The 20,779-nt window shown below is 47.7% G+C and overlaps 2 protein-coding genes across 4 annotated transcripts; one reads left to right on the top strand and one right to left on the bottom strand.

Moving 5' to 3' along the window:
- Positions 1–999: 999 nt before the first annotated feature.
- Positions 1,000–11,133, bottom strand: KARS1 (lysyl-tRNA synthetase 1). Of its 2 annotated transcripts, none has more exons than XM_033158879.1 (14): positions 10,867–10,984; positions 10,646–10,778; positions 10,014–10,179; positions 9,546–9,639; positions 9,004–9,190; positions 8,762–8,887; positions 7,471–7,590; positions 6,534–6,696; positions 6,255–6,428; positions 5,777–5,862; positions 5,196–5,281; positions 3,854–3,980; positions 1,580–1,723; positions 1,000–1,199 (listed from the first exon to the last, which is right to left on the bottom strand). In XM_033158879.1, the coding sequence occupies exons 1-14, from the start codon at positions 10,956–10,958 to the stop codon at positions 1,113–1,115; spliced, it is 1,785 nt and encodes a 594-aa protein (XP_033014770.1). In that variant the 5' UTR covers positions 10,959–10,984; the 3' UTR covers positions 1,000–1,112. The 2 variants fall into 2 exon arrangements, with proteins under 2 accessions (XP_033014770.1, XP_033014771.1); XM_033158880.1 differs by lacking the exon at positions 10,867–10,984 and adding an exon at positions 10,993–11,133 and having other exon boundaries at positions 1,001–1,199.
- A 44-nt stretch (positions 11,134–11,177) lies between these two features.
- TERF2IP (TERF2 interacting protein) lies at positions 11,178–16,129 on the top strand. Of its 2 annotated transcripts, none has more exons than XM_033158907.1 (3): positions 11,178–12,034; positions 13,916–13,986; positions 15,149–16,129. In XM_033158907.1, exons 1-3 carry the CDS (start codon positions 11,437–11,439, stop codon positions 15,608–15,610), a joined length of 1,131 nt encoding a protein of 376 aa, XP_033014798.1. In that variant the 5' UTR covers positions 11,178–11,436; the 3' UTR covers positions 15,611–16,129. The 2 variants fall into 2 exon arrangements, with proteins under 2 accessions (XP_033014798.1, XP_033014797.1); XM_033158906.1 differs by having other exon boundaries at positions 13,913–13,986.
- Positions 16,130–20,779: the final 4,650 nt, after the last annotated feature.

The raw sequence follows: 20,779 nt of genomic DNA, 5'->3' as shown, positions 1-20,779 counted from the left end.
CCAGCGGGCCACGTGGAGCGACAATCGGCAGACGCCATAGAGACCGAGCCGGACAGAGCGGCTCTTCCCTTTAGCCGACCAAGAAGCAGCAAGTGAAGGCTGCGCGCATCCCTCTTTTTAGCTATCGGGAATCCTAGAGGCAATAAGGTATGGTGACCGCTCATTTATCTGCCGGGTTGACTTCCTGGTTATTTTTTACACCACCTCGGGCGACCCAGGCATTTCAAAAGAGCATCTCGCGCTCCTCTCAGAAAACTCAAGCAGCGAAGCCCATAGCTGTCAACCTTTCCCTTTTTTGCGGGAAATTCCCTTGGGGGAAGGTTGACAGCCTCCCCAGAAGGGAAGGCAAAAAAGGGGGAGGGCTGACAGCTTTGAAGGGCCTTCCGTGTGGCTTTCCGTTCATCTCCCAACTAAGAAGTACAGTATAAAGGAATAAATCTCTACCTGAAGACCGGGGGAAGGCTCATGGATTTTGTTAAAAGGGAACAGGGCTCATAAAATGGCAACATCACAGGCCATTTCTCAGAAAGTAGCAACAACAGCAAGACAGCTGGAGGAATGCAACATAATATTAAATGCAAGGGAAGGCAACATAGCCTTTCATTTGGAAAAGGCAGGAGACCCCAGCAGGGTGAAAGCCACTGCAAACTAAGCGAGGTTCTTTCTTGACATCCTGCCCCTTTCACTATATGCTGGTTAGCAATCAACAGGGAGCTGAGCTGTGACATTTTACTTCTGATGTTTGCAACCACCCGTATGCTCATTCGCCCAGACATTGAGCAGATTCCCTAATGCCCATCATTCTTCATATGGCTCCAAAGAAAGCATGACGTTCCCAAGACACTTGGTGCTTTCAAAATAACCGTTAATGACAAGCAGAATTTGAGGGGAGACATAATGGCCCAGGCCAGTCCCAGTTGCTGTGTCCCATACGCAGGGAAGGGGGCGTTTCTATGCTCCGCCCCCCCCCCCCCCCAGAAATCATGAAAGGACAAATTCATAGCAAACAGCAATAGCACAACTCCTTTATTCACGATTGTAAAATACAGAAGTATGCCCTGGCATGTTCAAAGGCCCAGGACAGCCTCTGCCCTCTAATGCAGCCTGCTGGGTCACACAGAGGTCCCATCAGCAGGAGAATTGGATTGTGCATCTTTCTTCTTTTCTTCAGGTTTCATGGCTGGAAATAGCAACACCTCCTGCAAAAGAAAGAGGCATTTTTCTCAAACCACCAACACCTCTCCCTACCCACCACAATTCCTGCATGAGGAGGCCTAAGAGCCACGGTAGCAAGATCTCTAGCACTTTTTAATGCTGAATTAGTTAAGAGTCCCAAACTAAGACGCTTGAGATGCATGAACCATATTTTCAGTCATTTACATCTCACACATACTTATTGTAATAGGCTACCCTTTATCACATGGTGATCCCAGGCAGCTTCCAACATATCATAAAATACACACGTACATAATATAGCTAAAAACAGTAATCAGTAAAACCAAGCATAAGTCCTCAAATGGTATATGGCACAGGCAGGCCTTGGCTTGGTGGAAGGAACTCACAAAGAGTCTGTGCCTACCTTAATGTTGTTTGAATCAGTCAGGAACATGGTTAGGCGGTCGATGCCCATGCCCCAGCCTGCTGTAGGGGGGAGCCCATACTCCAGAGCCGTGCAGAAGTTCTCGTCAATAAACATTGCCTCATCATCACCTGCACTTTTTGCCTGGGGGAAGGTGGTGGAAATGAAAAGCTGGACCAAGGGGTCATCCTTGGAACTAGAGTCTGCAGCCATAGAACTCCCTTGGGAAGAGATTTCAAGAGGCCCCTGGAGATGGGCTGCTAAGGCTTCTCTTTGGCAACTGGGTCTACAAAGTCAGAGGACAATGGGACAGGGAATGTGGTCGAGCCCACACCTGCCACTCCACCAATATGCTCATGGAGCCTCTTATTTGGCAGCTGGGGGTTCATGTTGGCTCCATGTGTCACAAAGACATCACACAGGAGTTAAGAAGGCATTTGGGGGGCCAGGCTTTGCCAACCTGGTGGCCATACAACTCTACAAAACATCTGGAGGGCACTAGGTTGGCAAAGACTGCTCAGAGCCAAAGAATCAGGGAAAACCATGCAGAGCACAATTAACTACACAGTCTGACAGGACACCCATCTAGCCTAGTCGTCTCTCTTCTTATCTACAGTATCTCAGTCCAAAACCCTTTAGCTGGATCCCATCTGGAACCTTCTAAATGCTAAGTATGTGCTCTGTTCTCAAGCTTCCCAAGCTCTTGACACTTTCTCAGATTTCTCTCTGTTTCTCCTTTTAAGTGAGATGACATACATTTAAGTAACATATGAGATAAGGCAGCCACAGCCAAGGTTACAGAGAGAAAAGCAGGAATTGGTCTGGGGCAGGAGGGAAGGGAGGTGATGCCACAGAGGCACATTACATTTACTGCAAATCCAGGAGCTGGCTGAGGGAGGCAGACATTTAAGTCTTAGGGAACTAAGTGGATGAGGTACATAATACACATTATAGGCTTTAAACTAGTGAACAGTACAGTATCTCTTAAGACATGGGTCAGCAATCTAAGGCCCGTGAGCCAGATTAGTCCCAACTGCCTTTTAGATCCGGCCCACGGACGGTCTGGGAATTGCCGCGTGGATCACTAGTGCGCGCGTTCTTTCCCTCTCCCTCACATGACAACGCTTTTCTCCTCAGGGACGTCTCACGCTGGGCGCCGTCGACAGCGGGAGTCGACTTGCCCGCCTCAGCAGGGCGGCACTGTGAAGGGGGTGTGTGACGCCGGCTGCTGGCTGCGTTTTCCTCCCCCCTCTCCCTCAGTCCGCCCTTCCTTTTCCGCACCCCTTTTCTTCTTCTTCTTCTTCTTCTTCTTCTTCTTCTTCTTCTTCTTCTTCTTCTTCTTCTTCTTCTTCGTTCCCACCTGCCTGCCCATCCGCCTGCCTCCTTCATTCCTCCCATGGCGTTCAGGTGGGTTGTTGTGGTGACCGTTGCCGCTTGCGGGTTGGCGGGCAGCTCTGTCTTCTACTCCACGGTGCCTCTCAGGAAGCAGCAGCAGCAGCAGGTGGGTAACAGCTCCGGCAACACCCCAGTTCTCCTACCTCTGTCCGTGACTCCTCTGCCGGGGCTGCTACCGACCAACACAGCCCCCTACCCAGCCACAGTGCCTGGAGAAGCCCAACTGCAGCTATTGGGACAACTGGGACAGGTAAAGCGAAGCATCTTCAGGCCTCGTTCATTTCTCCCCCCCCCCCAAAAAAAAAATATTCTGCCCCCCACAAGGTCTGAGGGACAGTGAACCAGCCCTCTGCTGAAAAAGTTTGCTGACCCCTGTCTTAAGACTCTGTTCCCAGAATTCTTCCCATAAATTGAAGCACCACATCCTAAAACACACACAGCATCAAATTTACCCAAATATTCTTCCTCCAAGGAATTCAAGATGATGCTTCACTCCTTTTTTTAGTCTTATTTTCACAACTGCCCTGTGAAGCAGGTTAGGCTCAGACAGAGCAACTAGCTCAAAGAAACTCTCTGAGCTTTGTGGGGATCTGAATCCAGGGCTCAACAGGCAACACACACTAGAAATATTTGGACTAAGGGTGAGGGGAGAATGCAAGGAGGGAAAGGCCAGCTCAGCTACCCATGGGAGTTCTATGGTGACACAATAATCGCCAAGGGGCACCCCCAACCCCGGTGGGTTCCTGCAACATGCAGGCCCTCCCTTGACAGACACAAATCATTAGCATTACACAGGGAAGGAGGCTGCAGCAGCCAAGATGACAGAGAGCCTCAGAGAAAAAAACACAGCTCAAATGGCCACCTATGCAAACTTCACACCTTAGCCTGATCTTCAAAAAGCTGCCGCTGCAGAAAAGGATCATTCAATTCTGTGTAGGCATTGCAGATCTCCTTCTTCATCACAAAAAGCTCAAAGCGTTCTGTCAAGCCCTTCCGAAGGCGATGCCTGCAGAGAGACAACAGGAGACCTAAGATTCAGAACCGCAAGCTACTCAAACACACTTGGATAGCAGTAGGGGAAAGGTAATGAAAGATTTTGATATGGTCTACAGACTAATTGGGAACGCAGGTGGGGCTGCGGGTTAAACCACAGTGCCTAGGGCTTGCCAATCAGAAGGTTGGTGGTTCAAATCCCTGCGACGGGGTGAGCTCCCGTTGCTCAGTCCCTGCTCCTGCCAACCTAGCAATTCGAAAGTACGAATTGCAAGTAGATAAATATGTACCGCTCCGGCAGGAAGGTAAATGGTGTTTCCGTGTGCTGCTCTGATTTGCCAGAAGTGGCTTAGTCATGCTGGCCACATGACTTGGAAGCTGTATGCCGGCTCCCTCGGCCAGTAAAGTGAGATAAGCGCCGCAACCCCAGAGTTGTCCACGACTGGACCTAACGGTCAGGGGTCCCTTTACCTTTTTAACAGACTACAGTGGTGCCCTGCTAGACGAATGCCTCGCTAGACAAAAAACTCGCTAGACGAAAGGCATTCGCTAGCGGTAGGCAGCCCCGCAAGACGAAAAAGTCAATGGGGCTGCCTCGCAAGACGGAAGAAAAAAAAAATCATCGCGAAAACCGCTTTCTGCCTTGGTGCTTCGCTAGACGAAGACACTCGCAGAACGAATTATTTTCGTCTAGCGAGGCACCACTGTAATTAAACAAATTCTACTCTACATTGGTACCTTGGGTTACATACGCTTCAGGTTACATACTCCGCTAACCCAGAAATAACACTTCTGGTTAAGAACTTTGCTTCAGGATAAGAACAGAAATTGTGCTCTGGCAGTGCAGCTGCAGCGGGAGGTCCCATTAGCTAAAGTGGTGCTTCAGGTTAAGAACAGTTTCAGGTTAAGAACGGACCTCCAGAACGAATTAAGTACGTAACCAGAGGTACCACTGTATAATGCATGTAACATTTCTGCACTTTCTCTAGATTCTACAATCTAATTACCAGGCCTGAATAGTTCATTCTATTTTATAGGACATGGCAAGGAGCACAACACCCTTATTTCCCCCAATCCAGCTTTCCCAAGACATTCACCAAACTAACAAACCATAAAAAGAATAAAAATTTGCCTTAGCAAAATACATTTCTGCCAGCTTGCGGAACACAGAGAACAGCTGAACCATTCAAGACTTATAAGGGTACACACACCCCTTCTTCCTGCTTACCATTTTGCCAGAGGACTCATGATTTGAGGGTGATCACAGATAAATGTGGGGTTAATGCACGTAACTTCCAAACATTCCCCAACCAGCTGGAAAACAAGAGGGGATGGAAGAGAGAGTGAGAGCCTTCACACTGTTGCTTTAAACAATTGTTATCTTGGAAAGTGGTGTAAGGTGGGAAAACCCTGCTGATCCTTTTAATCATCTGATGGAATTTAGCCAGTCTACAGCAAAAAATAAACTGTCTGCTGACACTTTCAGGGCTGCCACATTTCCCATAGCAGCCAGTCCACTTTTTAGATTCACTTTGCACATAGAACATCAGGAAGCAGGACTATTCTGTGTGTAGAAGCAAAGTCACAAACCTCAGAAGAATTCCAAAAAGCTGCCTGCCTCTGGGCTTAGTAAAACAAGCTCCACCTTCAACCATCCATCCCTCTGGGCTCTGCCTCACATGCCTTTGGGGTGCAATACACTCTTTCCTGTGGCACTTTGAGAATTTTGACTAGGCCAAGTTCAGCACCATTAAGCAGAGACAGAGAACAGGAGAACTCAAAAGTTAACAGATTACAAAGGACCCTTACCTTATCAAGGAGCCTGGCTGTACTCCGGGGGGGCGGGCATTCAATCCCCCTCTCTTCACAGATAGCATCAAAGAATTGACGAGTTTCTGTGTGCACAGCATGGAGATATTAGTGAAGCCCCTGCCTGAATCCCTTACCTAAATGCATGAGGAGGGCTGGAACCACTTGCATTTTCCCATCACTGGGAATGGTAATGGCCACCAGCAATTACAAAGCAAACAGTATGAAAGACATTGGCAAAAGTAGTATCAATTCAGAGCTAGAGTAACATTAACCCAAAAAAACTACCCATCCCTCTTAGCCATCTGCTAGACTACCCCCTCCCACCCTAAGAGCAGCCCAGGTGAGGCAGAGACACACTCCAAGCCTGTTCTCATACTCAATATAAGGACCTTGGCATCTGGTGTATTTTACTTGTCTTGTATGTTCTCAACATAAAATGAACTGCTACAAACAAATCAGATTTGTCTCCTTTTACCTTCTGTATTAAACTGATCTGCAGCAGGAAAAGTCACTCCCAATATTTTCTCCAGCTCATCCACCATACTAATTTTGCGGAAGGGTGGTGTGAAGTCTATCTCATAGGACTGACCATCTGGGCCTTCAGGGTGGTACATTACCTTGTAGCTGCCAGTGATGTGTTTCACCATCCCTGCAAAAAAAGAGCTTCCCTTTATGCCTATCCATGTCTGTTTACTGCTCAAATTCTCACAAAGATCTTGTCTCCACCCCCTTCTTCAATACTATGGTCACCAACCTGAGAGCATTTGTTCTGTGATCTCCATCAAGTCATGGTAGTCTGCATATGCCATGTAAAATTCACAGGTTGTGAATTCTGGGTTGTGAGTTAAATCAATGCCTTCATTCCGGAACTGGCGCCCAATTTCATAGACCCGGTCTATTCCGCCAACCACTAACATCTACAAAACACGAAGACAGTTGGCCCCACCTGCTTTGTGAAGGAGCATTTGTTTTGTACCTAAACTGGTCTTAGAAGCAAACCCTGAGACTAAGACTACCTCAGGGCCCACTCCACCAGGACTCTCCTAGCTTCCCCCAACCAGGGCCAATAACTAATCTGTTAGTAAGAAGGAATCAAGGAGATTGAAAGGAAACATGTAAATAACTTTGAGATAGGGGGAATATAATCCAGTGTTACATGGAATAATTTGCATCTCAATATGAACAGCAGAACATTTAACCTGACCCAAATATTTCAACAGAAACCAGTGGAAAGGACAAGGGTGCAGGGACGGTACCAAGAACATGATGCAAATGTGTTTTCTGCAGTTCACACAAAAGTAATCAAACATCTGCTGTCATAATCAGTGCAAGTTGGTCTCCATGTTCACCCAATGGTCTGACACGACTCAACTGCTTGGGCAGTTCAATAGGCCCAACAGTATGGGAGATGCACAGCCTTCAAAAACCTCCATCCTGATGGCATTCTTATGCAGAACGTATTCCTCTGAACTTCCTGAAACGTATACTTTAATCAGTTCTGGCCTCAGCTTGCACATTAAGCACAAAGGGGATGCTGTGAAATATTTTTGGGGGGGGGCTCGTTTAATTTCATTGTACACAAGTTGTACAATGACAATAAAGGTATTATTATTGGTGGTGGTGGTGGTGGTGCATCAGACCAATAGAGTGAATGTATTTTATCCTCTTTGTCTGCTGCTCTGACAGTTTACCTTGTGGTAGAGTTCTGGTGCTATTCTCATGTACAAGTCCATGTCCAGCTCATTGTGGTGGGTGATAAAAGGCTTTGCCACAGCCCCTCCAGGTATGATGTTCATCATGGGAGTCTCAATCTAATCAAAGAACAAGTAAACATGAACTACAAATGATTCATTGGCTCTCTCATGCCACACAGTAGCCCCCACCTTCAAAGTTGATTTTCTGAGGCATGTACTTGAGAACTGAGACTCCCGACCCAACCTCCAAAGGCTTCAGGTTTAATGGAAACAGACAAGCAAGAACAAATATAGCTGCCTGGCTGACAAGGGTCAGAGATGATAAGCCTTTTGGGTCACACTAAGGTAAGCACACTTCTGTTTTGTTTTTTGTCTCTATGGGTATTATGGGAGGACAACAAATGATTGAAAGCTGGGTGTTCCAGAGGTTGGAATGTGCGATCTTACCCCACTTTTCAGTGTGAACTTCAGTGAGTATTGCTCCTATCTATATTATTTTATATTTCGTGGGCGGGGTTGGCTCTCTCTGCTATATTTTGTCTTCCTTTTGGATCTGCCAATTATTATTACTACTATTGGTTGGTTTATCTGCAACACAGCATTAATTAGAAAGCTACATCTCTCAAACAAAAACTCTTCAGAATGCTTTTTCTCTGGTATTAAGTCCAAGAGACCAAGTGCCGCAAAGCCAAAGTGTGTGCGCATTATGGCATAAATGCAAACTACACGGTGCTGCTATTTTGTTCTTCCCTCCAGCCAGCTGGGAGCAACAACCCATGAATCACACCTTATCCAGCACTCATGGGTTGTCTCTCATAAACAAACCACAACTGGAAAACCAAATACAATTCTTGGCTTCACATTGTGGTTTTAGATTTATTTAGAAAGGAACAGATCAACAGCACAAATTCAGACACCATGCTAGCACACACTTTTTTTTACTCCCAACTGAATAAAGGAAGTGAAATGTGAACTCTCAAACTGTGTACACATTATGGTGTAGATTCAAACTTCAGTTTACTGATACATGTGAATACAGCCCAACACACACTATATCCTTTTCTACATTTCATTAAATGGAGAAGAAGGTCATCTTGTATGCTCTTTCAACTCAAGGAACACCAAGCTTTAAAAGCATATGTAGCCAAAAGAGGCACCTCAAGTCCAACATCCCACTTTCAGAGGAGCCAATCAGATTTTTTAAAAAACCCACACTAATAACTAGGAATACGATGAAAGTGAAGTAGTAGGAGTAACATACAGCACTATCTATGCACACAATGCTTACCTCCAAAAAGCCCAATTCATCTAGGAAGCTTCGAAGGTATGTTATCATTTTTGCTCGGACTATGAATTTTTGCCTTACAAAGTCATTAAGAATTAAATCCAGGTATCTCTGCCGAAATCTGGTTTCCTGCAAACAATGACTAGATTTAGAGCATAAAACATACCAAAGGAAAACCAACGTAGACAGGATAACCTCAGAGGTTATCAAGTGAACTATTGAAACAGCAGCTCCAAGTAAGATACCTTGTCTTTCAGCCCAAAATGAAGATGAGGTAACATGTGAAGGCATGGAGCTAGGAGGGTGATTTGATACGGAATGATGCTCAGTTCCCCTTTCTTTGTCTTGCCAGGATTCCCTTGAACCCCAATAATGTCCCCACGACGAAGCTTGTTGTTAATGTGCATATATTCTTCTTCAGATTTGTAGTTTCTGGGGGTGGGGGAGGATTAAAAAATATTTTACTGAAACAACTATTTTTGGCAAGCATTTCCCCAACCCCAGTTAGTCATATGTAGAGCAGACCCTTTGAAATGAATGGATATGATTAACTTAAGTCCATTAATATCAATGGGTCTAATACAAATTAAAAGTTAGTTGGATATAACCCATTGTAGGGGATGTCTAGAATGTGTAAAGTGAGCCTGAAAGGAAGTTCCCTTGGGACAATATCCAGAACAATTCAGGAGGCCCAATGACATCATACTTTCATTTTCAGTTCCTTTCTGCCCCACCCCTGGGACTCACAGAAGGCAATAACCGACAAAAGCAGTTAAATGCTGTTTACCTGGAGTTTGCCATAACTTGCAACTTAACTCCCTCCCCACGAAGATCATAAAATATCAACTTTCCTCCAGAGGCTCGTTTGGCATGAATCCGGCCTAAATGACAACAGTGACAAAGAAAAATGCCTCAGATGCTATCAGTTACAGTGAGAAGCCTGGAAAACACATACAAGTTGTGGATGGCAGCACATAACATACAACCTTCCACTGAGACCTTACCAAAGGTCAATTGCGCAGAATTTGTAGCAACTGAAGGCCAAAAGCCACCTTGCTTACTTCCATCCTATTTCTTCAGCTCCATGAAACTTACTGCAGCTTCACTGTTCCCGCAAGAGAAGCAATCAATGACATTCCTTCTTTTGCTTAGAAACTACCCACACAGCACTGCACTAAGTCTTCACTGTAAAAAAAAATTATGTGGGGAAGTTGACAATCACTTTCATTCCCAGAATCCCAATATGGGCCTTTACCTGCTAGTCTCACTGTAACATCAGTAAGATGATCCCCTGCCTGTAGGTGGTTGTACTTGTCTATAAAGTCTGACAATGAGATATCCACATGGAACTTGTGTGGAAAGGGATCTTCAGAAGTGCCTCTCAGTTGCTGGATGGCCTGACTGCGGATCTTGTAGTATTGCTACCGGTACAAAGGAGACAAAGATGTTCGACAAATTAGTACATGACAATTCTGTCCCAGAAACTTGTTTAACCTAAGACAAGGAGCACCTCATCAGTATTACAGTGAAAGATCTGGAAGGAGCAAATAAAAATGTGGAGGAAGGAAAGGCTGCCTTTCTCCACCCTGCTTGAAGTTTTTGCCAACAAGGTAAGCTCTCAGAGGATCCCTTTGGAAATAATATAGGTGCATTTGCACCAGGCCACCCAAGCAGTGTCTTAACCGTGGGCGCAGATCAGGGAGCCAAATCTGGCAGAAGCTCCTGCCCAAGGGGCCCACTTTTTTGCCCAACCATCAGCTGGGCAAAGCCCCAAGCCAGAGCCACTCGCAGATACCGAGCCCACAACGGCTCCCTCTCCGTCAAGCCACCCACTTAGTCCCCACTCCCCGCCCGGCTTGGGCAGCCTCGGCGAATGCGGCTTCTCACGTTGGGGTCGAGGTTTTCCTCGTCCTCAGCCGCGCAGGCAGCGGGCTTCGGCGGCAGCTTCTCTCCCTGCTCCTTCTGCTTCGCCTGCTTCTCGGCCACTTTCTTCTCGGCCTTCAGGCGCCGCTTCAGCTCGCTAAAAGGGAACCGAGAGTCAGCGGCGCTTCCCTTCCCAGCGGCCCTTTCCCGCAACCAACACCCCACCCAGCGGGCCAGACACCGACCTCGCCTGCCCGCTCCCGCAGAAGCTCCGCAGCGGCCAGGCCAGGCGGAGACCCAGGAGCCGCCACCGTGTTGCCGCCGCCACGCCGAGCATAATAGAGGCCGCGGCGGCCGGCTCCGGCACTCACTTCTTGCTGAGGCGGGGCTCGGCCTCCCCGTCCAGAGGGCTCGTCGTGGCGGGCGCTGCCATTTTCAGCGCCGGCAGGTGCTTCTTCCACCTCACAGGAAACAAAAGCGAAAGCACTTCTGGGTCAGCAGCCGCTTTTCTCGCAAACGGCGCCACGCCCTTCCTCGATGAAGCCCCGTCCGCGCCTGCGCAAACTGGAGCGCGGCGGCCGCAAAAGGAAACCTTCCGGTACGTTGCCGCCGCCGTTGAAGGGAGGAATGGGCGGAGTGCAACGGGTCTAGTCGCCCCGCCCCTAATCTGAGCTCGCGGGTGCCCCTGAGCGCGTGCAGAGTGCCATTTCCCTTCCGGGCAGAGCAGCCCGTAGGCGGCGTCGGGTCGGAATTGGGGTGCCCTAGCAGCCCGTCGCGGGGCTCCTCCTTCCGCTGCAGCCCCAGCTGTCCGGACGATGCTGGGCACAGCGGAGGCTGAGGGTGAGCCGGATGGCTCTGCCCCGCAGCCTCGGCTGTTCTTCCAGCGGGAGGACGGCAGTCCCCTGAGCTTCTACGTGCGCCCCGGGGCAGCCAAAGTGGAGCTGGCCCCGCTGATCCTGCGCCACGGCGGGCGCCTGTGCCGCATACAGGAGCCGGGCGCGGTGCTGCTGGCCCGGCCGGGAGAGGTGCCGCCGAGAGCTTCGGGGGTCTTCATCTCCGCCAGCTACGTCGCCGACTGCGTGGCTCGCCAGGAGCTCCTGCCGCTGGAGACATACCGCCTGCAAACGCCGCCGGTCACCGCGGACACGGGCGCTGCCAGTGCCGAGGGCCGACTGCCCTTCAGCGAGGCAGAAGACCGGGCTATCCTGCTGCACCTGCGGAGGAACAAGAGAGGCGGCAGGCAGGCAGCCGCCAGTGGCAACGCTGTCTGGAAGGAGATGGAGGAGGCCCGAGTGACGCCGCACTCCTGGCAGGCCATGCGCGACCGCTACCTGAAGCACCTGCGGGGCAAGGAAAACCTCTGGCTGCCTGCCCAGAGATGCAAGCTCAGAAGCTCGTCTGAATCTTCTGCTGGTAAGCAGGACTGCTTTAGCAGGAATGGGCCAAAAGGCCTCCTGCACAGGATCAGAGCACCTGCTTGGCATGCAGAAAGTGTCCCAGGTTCAGTCCCTGGTATCATCTCCATCTAGGGCTGGGAAGGAGTCCTGCCTGAAGCCATACAGAGAGTCACTGCTGCCAGTCAGGACTAGTAAGGCCTGGCAGAAGGATGCTTTCCTAGCCGGAAGGCAGCAAAGTTTGGCTAGCCATATCTGGCATCACTGCTGCATTATAGTGAGGCAGCTTGTCTGGGGCACCCTGGCCCACCTCCTGCTTCCACCTTCCTGGTTGTCAAATACTACCACTCATCTTGCAGGTTGTTGTCCCCTCTGGGCTTCTATATTGCCTGGAAATGAGACTTTGGCCCGGTGTTGGCCAAAGGAGCCCCCACGGACAAAATTCTCCCTTTGGGGTTCTTTCCTCCTGCCTTTTCCCTTCTCTTCACACCATTTCTGCCTCCAAGTCCTATCTTGGGAACATAATTCGAAATCTATGAAAGTAGCTTCCTCATTCCTTCTCAGTCCTGCCTTTGGTCAACACTGCGCTTCAGCCTGCCATTTCCTCATGACATCTCATGTGGTGTAGTGGTTAAGAGCGGTGGACTTGTAATCTGGTGAACCAGGTTCGCATCCCCGCTGCTCCACATGCAGCTGCTGGGTGACCTTGGGCTAGTCACACTTCTCTGAAGTCTCTCAGCCTCACTCACCTCACAGAGTGTTAGTTGGGGGGGGGGGAAGGAGAGTGTTAGCCGCTTTGAGACTCCTTCGGGTAGTGATAAAGTGGGATATCAAATCCAAACTCTTCTTCTTCATACGCTTTGAAGCTACTGCTGCTGCCTGCTGGTGACCTGCCAAGTACTTCCCCCGTGAGTGTGCAAGTGTTTCATGCACACACACAATTTTCACTCCTCTCTTCACTACCCTTGTTCAACTCCCTACTGTCTTTGACCATTTCCCCCCCCCCCCCCCAGACTCCAGTTTCCCAGTCCATGATCACCTTGCCTCTGGATTGCCTGCCCCTTTGGAGGGGTATCCACTCTACCCTTAGGATTCTTCAAATCCTCGGGCTTCTTGCCTGTTCAGTGCTGCTCCTTCTGACTTGTGTGAGGGTCTTCCCCAGCCAGTTTTCAAAACTCCCATTGTTTTAGGTGCATTTTGCGACAGGGAATTTCATTAGGGTGAGCAGTTCCTAAGCTCTGGGCACAGTATTGCGCCTAAAGATTTCAGATTAAAATTGCAAAGTGGAAGGAAAGCAGGACCCTTTTCTGCCTCCCCACATCCAGCTACTCTCTGAAGACTGGAGAAGAGACCCTCATAAGAATATTAGGGGAGTGGGCAGGGGAAGGACTAGAGGACCATGTGAAAAATGAACATAATATGTTAGCTGCAGTTCATTCATTTTCAGCTTTGTATTCTTGTTATTAAAAAAACATACCTAGACATTCTGTTGTTGCACCCATAACCTAGGTTTAAGGTGCCATTTAGCCCCCAGCTTTCATATCTCAGTTTCTAACACTGTCCCCAGCCTAACTGACCCTTTGTTTCCTCTGAAAAAGAGGGCTTTTTTGCAGTGCAGTGGGCCTTACACTCACTTTAGCTGCGCAATTGCAACCTTACATATGGGGGGTGGGGCAAGGAATAAATAAATAAATCAAGAGTCAGAAAAACCCATCATTCTCCACTCCTTTAGCTAGCTGAGGCCAGTGGGGCTTCAGGACCTGAAGCTGCCATTTCCTTCTCCCATTTTTCAAGGGCCCATGGCACCAAGGTGGTAATTGGTGCATCATCACAAAGGTGGGAAATGTGGCTTGGATGGCTTTTGTCACAGTGAACCTCAACATACTTTTGTCTTTAGCAGCCTCCCAAAGTAAGGAAGTCGAGGATTTCCCCCAGCCAGAGGATCAAAGCCACACTGCGGAAGGATCAAAGGTACATAGCATTTTCCAGACAGCTAACAATGAATTTGAAAACAATGGGGTACAGATGCCTTTGCATAAGATGGCACTGAGTGTTTCAGCATAGCTTATAGCATGACTAAAAGCAGAACTGATTACATTTATTTGACATATTTGGCCTGTGTTGTGTGTGTGCCAGTAAACACCCTTGAGGCATTTCAGGATTGCCATATGCTTTTAATTGGAAAAATGCTCCTTGCAGCTTCAGAGAAGGAACTAGTCATTAACCTCCCTGCCTCCCACACACGGGGAACAGGGATTAACCAATTAACTAATGATGCAGCCTGCTAAACAGGAACCATTTTAGAGGTAGAAGCTGCCAAAGGAGGCTTCTGATTAATGTTTCTATTTCACCTTATAATAATAAATAATAATATTTATTATTTGTACCCTGCCCATCTGGCTGGATTTCCCCAGCCACTCTGGGCGGCTTCCAACAAAATCAAATACATACCTTTGCTGATTGCTAGACCTTTCTGCACTATAGGAAGTGTGTGTTGCCTGATGTTGCAGTAGTGGGGTTTCACACTCTTCAGAGTTGAAGCAGCTGTTCCTTGCTGCCTTCAGGAGCAGGGCTGCACTCCTCTCTCTGCCTTCTTTCAGGGGTGGGTTGGGGAAAATATAACCCACCTCTACCAAACTCTGGTACAACTTATTATATGCTCCCAAAAGAGGCATGCTCTGGCTCTCTCTGAGGCTTATAAACCATTAGTGGGAACCTTAATGTCCACCTTTACCTGCAGCCCAGCCTGACTCATTACTGGTGGGGCTACTTGTGAGTAAGAGCCACCCAAGCAGCTTTCCCTTTAATTTGCTTCAATCTGATTAGAAAAAAGCAGTGCCTCTGCAGTGCCGAAGGGCTCTAGTGGGGAAGGGGCCCCTGGTCAACTTTGTCCACCTGGCAGATTCAAAAGCCTCAGAGGGAAGCTTCTCCAACCCCATTGTCATTTTTCCCTTTTCTGTACATTCTCTAACCCTTCACTATCTTGTTTGAGATGGAATGACTGAAACAAAATTGCCCCATCAACATCAGAGTACCAGGCCCCAGAAACTGACGATAATCTGCACTTTTATAGGCTTACAAAATGTAGAAAGAAACAGTGATCTTGAACTGTCCTAATTCACCTTCCTTCTAGGGAGACAGTGAGAGCCCCAGCTCCACAGAAGACACCTTTTCAGAACACATGGAGCTCAAGTCCTCTGAAGAACAAGCACCTCCTGATCCCAAAACCAGGGTGCTTGAGTTTGTATCTGGTGGAGATTCTGCTGGGCCCCCAAGCCAGCCCCCAGTGGCAGAGCAGCAGCCTGCAGCCCCCTCAGCTGTGGAGGTGGCCACGGCAGTGGAAGACATAAAGCATTTCATGGAGAAGTTTGACGTGGACCTGACAACTGTGACACAAGCTTTTTTGAAAAACAGTGGGGAAGTGGCAGCTGTGGAATGTTGCCTGCAGACGGGGCAGTGCTTGGGTGGCTGCCCTCTTTGGAGCACACAGGATGATGTGGACTTGCTGAAGGGGGATGACGACCTCAGAAGCGAGCTAGTGGCAAAATACGGAGCAGAGAATGTGAACAGGCGTGTGGCATTCAGGAAAAGTTAGCTTGCGACAGCCGTGGTTTACTGTAGGAGGGCAGCAAACAGCCCTCTTCCTTCTCACCCACATTTCTTCAGAGGGAGTTTTCTGAGTGTCAGGCTAGAAGAGGGAAAGTGTCTGGAGGCCAGCAACCTGCAGTTACTGTCTTCTATGACTGAAAGCACAGCAAGCTGTTGTGATGGAGACACCATTCTTTGAGACTTCTCCTCACAAAGCCTTTATTTGCTTCACAAGAGATTTCTGTGGACCTGACACAATCAGCCTCTTTATTCTCCCTTCACCAGCTTGCCTTACGTTGAAACTTAGGTGTGGCAGTGGCTGATTCTGAGGTACTTGGCAACAGACAGCCACACATTTTCTGCTCGGCTTTAGCCAACCCCCTAAAGTTGGAGCATGGCTTGGGTCTTCCTGTGGGGTCATGTGTGTCCCCCCTCTCCAAAAGTGCTTCTACCCAGTCAAGAATACTCAGTAGCACTGATGCACTTAGTCACTGGAATGATATCTGGAGCCAGAACACCCCCACTTAGTTAGCCTAATTGATGGGGGTGGGGTGTATGCGTATACACCCCACCCCCATCAATTAGGCTAACAAGAGTGCTGAGGGGGTGCACCTACATGTCCTGTAGCAAATGGACAGTATTGCTCATCATCTTGGCTATACAGACACCGCCCTGGGATTCCTTGTAGAATAACATTTCATCATCCTCATTACCATTTAATTTGTATGCCGCCTTTCATACAACATGAACATGAAAAGATTTACATAATTAAAACATAACAAAACTAGTCATAATAAATAAAACCCATAATTGAACAATTTCCACACAAATCTTTATAAGATCTAAAAATAAAGATACAAAAATTGAAAATCAGTAACAGCAGCAACAACAAAAACCCACCTAAAAAAAGACTCCACCTAACTTTTAAAGGTGGTTTATCTGGTTAAAATAAGGTAGCAGATGACACAGAGGCTGCATACTTAATTTTTAAAAAATAGATGTAGAGAAGGGCAAACAACTTGTATGATGGTCTTTGAGTATGTGATAAATTTCTGCCACATCATGGCAAACGCACCTTGTATAGAGGTGCAGTAAATATAGGCATGTATTCAGATCTCATTGGCTTCCTTGAGTTAGTAAGGAAAGAGAAATCATAGCTGAACAGCCATGTATGGAACAAATGAGTGAACAGAATCTGTCTGTACTCCCGTCCTCATTAAATGACAAATCCCCTCAATGTTCTCTCCAAATCATGCGGCAAAAAGGTGTTATAGGTGCCAACAGTAACGTATCTCTTTGACAGGTTTTTCAAGAGTTTTGTGAAATGCAAACATCCAGGAGCTCTAAAAGATCAATACAGCCAGATTAAGGAGGTTTACACAACTGACCAGAGCCACACTGGCCACTGCCAAAGTATATATACGTTTTCACATGCTCTTAAACTTGATCACTCATCCATGAACTGGCCCTTAAGGCATTATCAAAGGCTGCTACTATGAATAGATGTGGCACTCACCAGCCTCAAAAGGTTATGCTATGAAATGAATACATTCTATCTAACCATCACTTTTGGACAGCAAGCACACCTCTTTGCATCCCTGCCCCTGTATGATGGTGATGTTGTGAATTGTTCTTGAACATTCTAATTTCTCAAAGAGAATGTGGGAGCAACCAGGGTGTTAACGTTCAGTGTTGTGTCTATGAGGCAGGTGGAAAACTGCTGTACATGATAGAAAACATCAGAGATGGAAGGAGATGGCAGGAAACCATGACAAAAATGGTCCTTAATGATAGTGGAAAACAGAAAAAGGGAGGACTATCAGGATTGATGCAAATCTCCACTGCAAAATTCATTTGGACTGTAAAAATCATGACTGTTATATAAATAAGAGCACATGTGGGTCATCATAAACCCTAAAAGGAAATGGATAATTTGATCATCTTGTATCCAGCCATACGTTGCTGAAGCAAGTAGAACAGCAACCGCATTGATTAGAACCAAGCTTGATGTGAACTTTGTTATTAAAACAGATCAGATGTGTGAACTTTGTTAGAGGGCTTTTCACACAGAAGCTCCCCATGAATTCTTCAAGACTAAATTACATTTCAGCTCCTTTGCAGAGGTCCCAGGATTAGTGGCGTAGGAAGTAGGGGGCGGTGGGGGAAGGTTGCCCTGGGTGTCATCATGAAGGGGGTGACAATGCTCAACGCACCCACTCCCAGCACCCAAAAGAAAGCGGCTTTGGGCAAACAACACTGCCACGCTCCTTCTGCCGCCGCCAGTTGCCCTGGTGGCAAAGGAGAAGCAGGGCGTGGTGGGGGTGGAGGCCGAGGGTGGGGAGAAGTCAGTGCAAGGCCGAACCTCCAGGACACCTCTCCCTAGGGAGGCCACATGACAGCCTGGCCGCACGTGCATCGGCTTGGATCAGGAACACGCCTCCGGTTTGGGCTCAGGCAGAGGTGGGAGCGACATGCACGGGAGCATGCTGTTCTATTTCTCACACCCCTCCCGCCGCCTGCCTTCTCCTTTCCCCCACCCAGGGAGATTCGGGGGGCGTCGTCTCTTCTCTCAAGTGGCTCAGTTAACTACAAATAGTGGGGAGGAAAAACAGCTCAGAAAATGGACTTGTTCTCCTCTCACGCACGCTAAAGCCAACTTCCTTGCTAGGAAGCCTCCATGTAAAAAATGAGCACCTACAATGGTTCCTCCGCTACCACCAGCACCCCCAAAAAGATGCTGAGGAGAGTTTTATCCACCTCCGCTTGCCTGAGTTATGCTACAGTCCTGATTCTCTTCAGGAGATCCAGGGCTCAGTCCCCTCGGAGCTGTTGTCTTTCAGGATCCACCACCACCAATCTAACCCACATTACTATAACCCCAGAGGGAATTTTTGTCACAGGCTATTAAACAGCTTTCTCTGTCTGGCTGTAGTCCAATACATACTTAAATTTGTTGTTGGTGTTTATGCAGTGACATCATGCATACCCTCCAACATTTATCCCAAGAAAATAGGGATGTCCTAATTACTATTACTACTACTACTATTCTGATTGGCTTCCAATATATATATAAAACCATAATAAAACATTTAACATTAAAAAGAAACTTCCTTATACTAGGCTGCCTTCAGATGTTTTCTAAAGGTATGACAAAATAAAAAATAAAAAATTCCTTCCAGTAGCACCTTAGAGACCAACTAAGTTTGTTCTTGGTATGAGCTTTTGTGTGCATGCACACTTCTTCAGATACACTGAAACAGAAGTCTCCAGACCTTTATATATAGTGAGGGGGTTGGGAGGGGTGTGACTCAGAAGGGTGGTGGGAATGGGTAATTGGCTGATAGCTGTGGTAAACCTGTATCTGCACACAAAAGCTCATACCAAGAACAAACTTAGTTGGTCTCTAAGGTGCTACTGAAAGGAATTTTATTTTTTATTTTGTTTTGACTATGGCAGATCAACACGGCTACCTACCTGTAACTGGTTCTAAAGGTATGGTTACTTAAATCCTTGGCTCGGGGCTCCCATTACCGTACTTTCCATGACCTTCCAACATTTCTTCACTGAAAATAGGGACATTACATGGAAAAGCGGGACATTCCAGGATCAAATCAGAAAATGGGACGGCTTCTGTAAATCTGAGACTGTCACTGGAAAATAGTGACATTTGAAGGGTCTGCATCATGGGCACCATGCATTGTTTGTGGGCATCAAGCATTATAGAGTAACAATACAATTTTGCCCTGCCATAAAGCGTTTGCTGTCTATATAGTAGTTTGAAGTAAGGGAGGCAACAAAAAAATTAGAGGGAGTGAGTGCAAATGGGAGTAAGCCCCAGTTGAACTCTAAAAATCACACCCATAAACATGCATAGGGCCAGACAGGCTCCTGTTTCCTGGTCCTTCCATAAAATCCCCATCTTAGCAGCCTTTTCCATTCTCATAATCATAGCATGAGGACACATGAGCCTCTGTACAATATTTCCTGTATAAGCCATTCTTTGCTTCCTTCCAGCTGGCCACTATTGGAACCAGTATACTGGGGTAGCTAGACTGATGCTGGCTGATTCAGTCATGAGCCAGTGTGGTGTAGTGGTTAAAGTGTTGGACTAGGACCTTGTCTGCTCAGGCATGAAACCTGCTTGGTGACTTCAGGCCAGTCTCTCAGCCAGCGTGGTGTAGTGGTTAAGAGCGGTAGACTCGTAATCTGAGGAACTCTGTTCGTGTCTCTGCTCCTCCACATGCAGCTGCTGGGTGACCTTGGGCTAGTCACACTTCTCTGAAGTCTCTCAGCCCCACTCACCTCACAGAGTGTTTGTTGTGGGGGAGGAAGGGAAAGGAGAATGTTAGCCGCTTTGAGACTCCTTTGGGTAGTGATAAAGCAGGATATCAAATCCAAACTCTTCCGCTTCTTCTAACCTACCTCACAGGGTTGTTGTGAAGATAAAATGTAATTATTGGGTTACTATAATATGTAATATGGGCTACTGAAATTGAGGGTCAGAGCCAAAACGGGCACACTCCTAGTATCTAGTTCCCAGTGTAGATAATCCACCAGGGGGACTGAATCCATTTCTAGTTCCAACCAAGCTGTGGATTTTAAATCAATTGTGAGCCACCTAGTAGATTTTTCAGATTAAAAAACACCAGACTATGAATATACAAAATAAAATATTTAAACAATGTTTCAAACCTTGACATGCATAGGCCTCAACCTGCTTGTTTCTGGGGACACCAGCCGGGACAGGGAGCTGCCTGCCTGGATGGATGCCATGAGGGGGACAAATGGGAAGCTGCCGCCCGGAGGGCTGCTTCATCTCCATCGGAGCCTGGATCTGGCAAACAAAGGAACCGCTGACAGCTTCCTTGCGCAATGGCCCAGTATCACCAGCAGCGGGGGCGGGGGGGGGGGGGAAGACAGGCATCAATGGGGGAGCTCCAGCAGCTGACCCAAGATGCTGGGTGTTGCTGGCGCTGGCGCTGGATCTGGATCTGGATCTGGATCTGGATCTGGATCTGGGCTGGATGTGGCGGGAAGGACCTTTGTTAAGGTTGAACAAAGGCTGCTGCAGGGATAAAATAAACTTTATGCAAGGCAGTAACGTCAACTAACTTTTTCTGCTGAGGGAACACGTAGCCCTATGCCTTAATAAGTGTGCTAGTCAGCAAAACAGACT

The sequence above is a fragment of the Lacerta agilis genome, chromosome 8 (genome assembly GCF_009819535.1).
Source record: "Lacerta agilis isolate rLacAgi1 chromosome 8, rLacAgi1.pri, whole genome shotgun sequence".
In the NCBI taxonomy this organism is placed as follows: domain Eukaryota; kingdom Metazoa; phylum Chordata; class Lepidosauria; order Squamata; family Lacertidae; genus Lacerta; species Lacerta agilis.
This window is presented reverse-complemented; position numbering and strand designations above follow the sequence as displayed.

What these genes read in the sequence shown, in the direction of transcription:
- KARS1 (XM_033158879.1), bottom strand. Translation starts at nt 10,958, where the DNA reads ATGCTCGGCGTGGCGGCGGCAACACGGTGGCGGCTCCTGGGTCTCCGC. An exon ending in CAAGTTATGGCAAACTCCAG is followed by an intron (nt 9,191 to 9,545) that starts GTAAACAGCATT and finishes CCCCACCCCCAG; the next exon opens with AAACTACAAATCTGAAGAAG. An exon ending in TTTTTGAAGATCAGGCTAAG is followed by an intron (nt 1,724 to 3,853) that starts GTGTGAAGTTTG and finishes ACCTTCCCCCAG; the next exon opens with GCAAAAAGTGCAGGTGATGA.
- TERF2IP (XM_033158906.1), top strand. Translation starts at nt 11,437, where the DNA reads ATGCTGGGCACAGCGGAGGCTGAGGGTGAGCCGGATGGCTCTGCCCCG. An exon ending in CTCGTCTGAATCTTCTGCTG is followed by an intron (nt 12,035 to 13,912) that starts GTAAGCAGGACT and finishes TTTTGTCTTTAG; the next exon opens with CAGCCTCCCAAAGTAAGGAA. An exon ending in ACACTGCGGAAGGATCAAAG is followed by an intron (nt 13,987 to 15,148) that starts GTACATAGCATT and finishes CCTTCCTTCTAG; the next exon opens with GGAGACAGTGAGAGCCCCAG.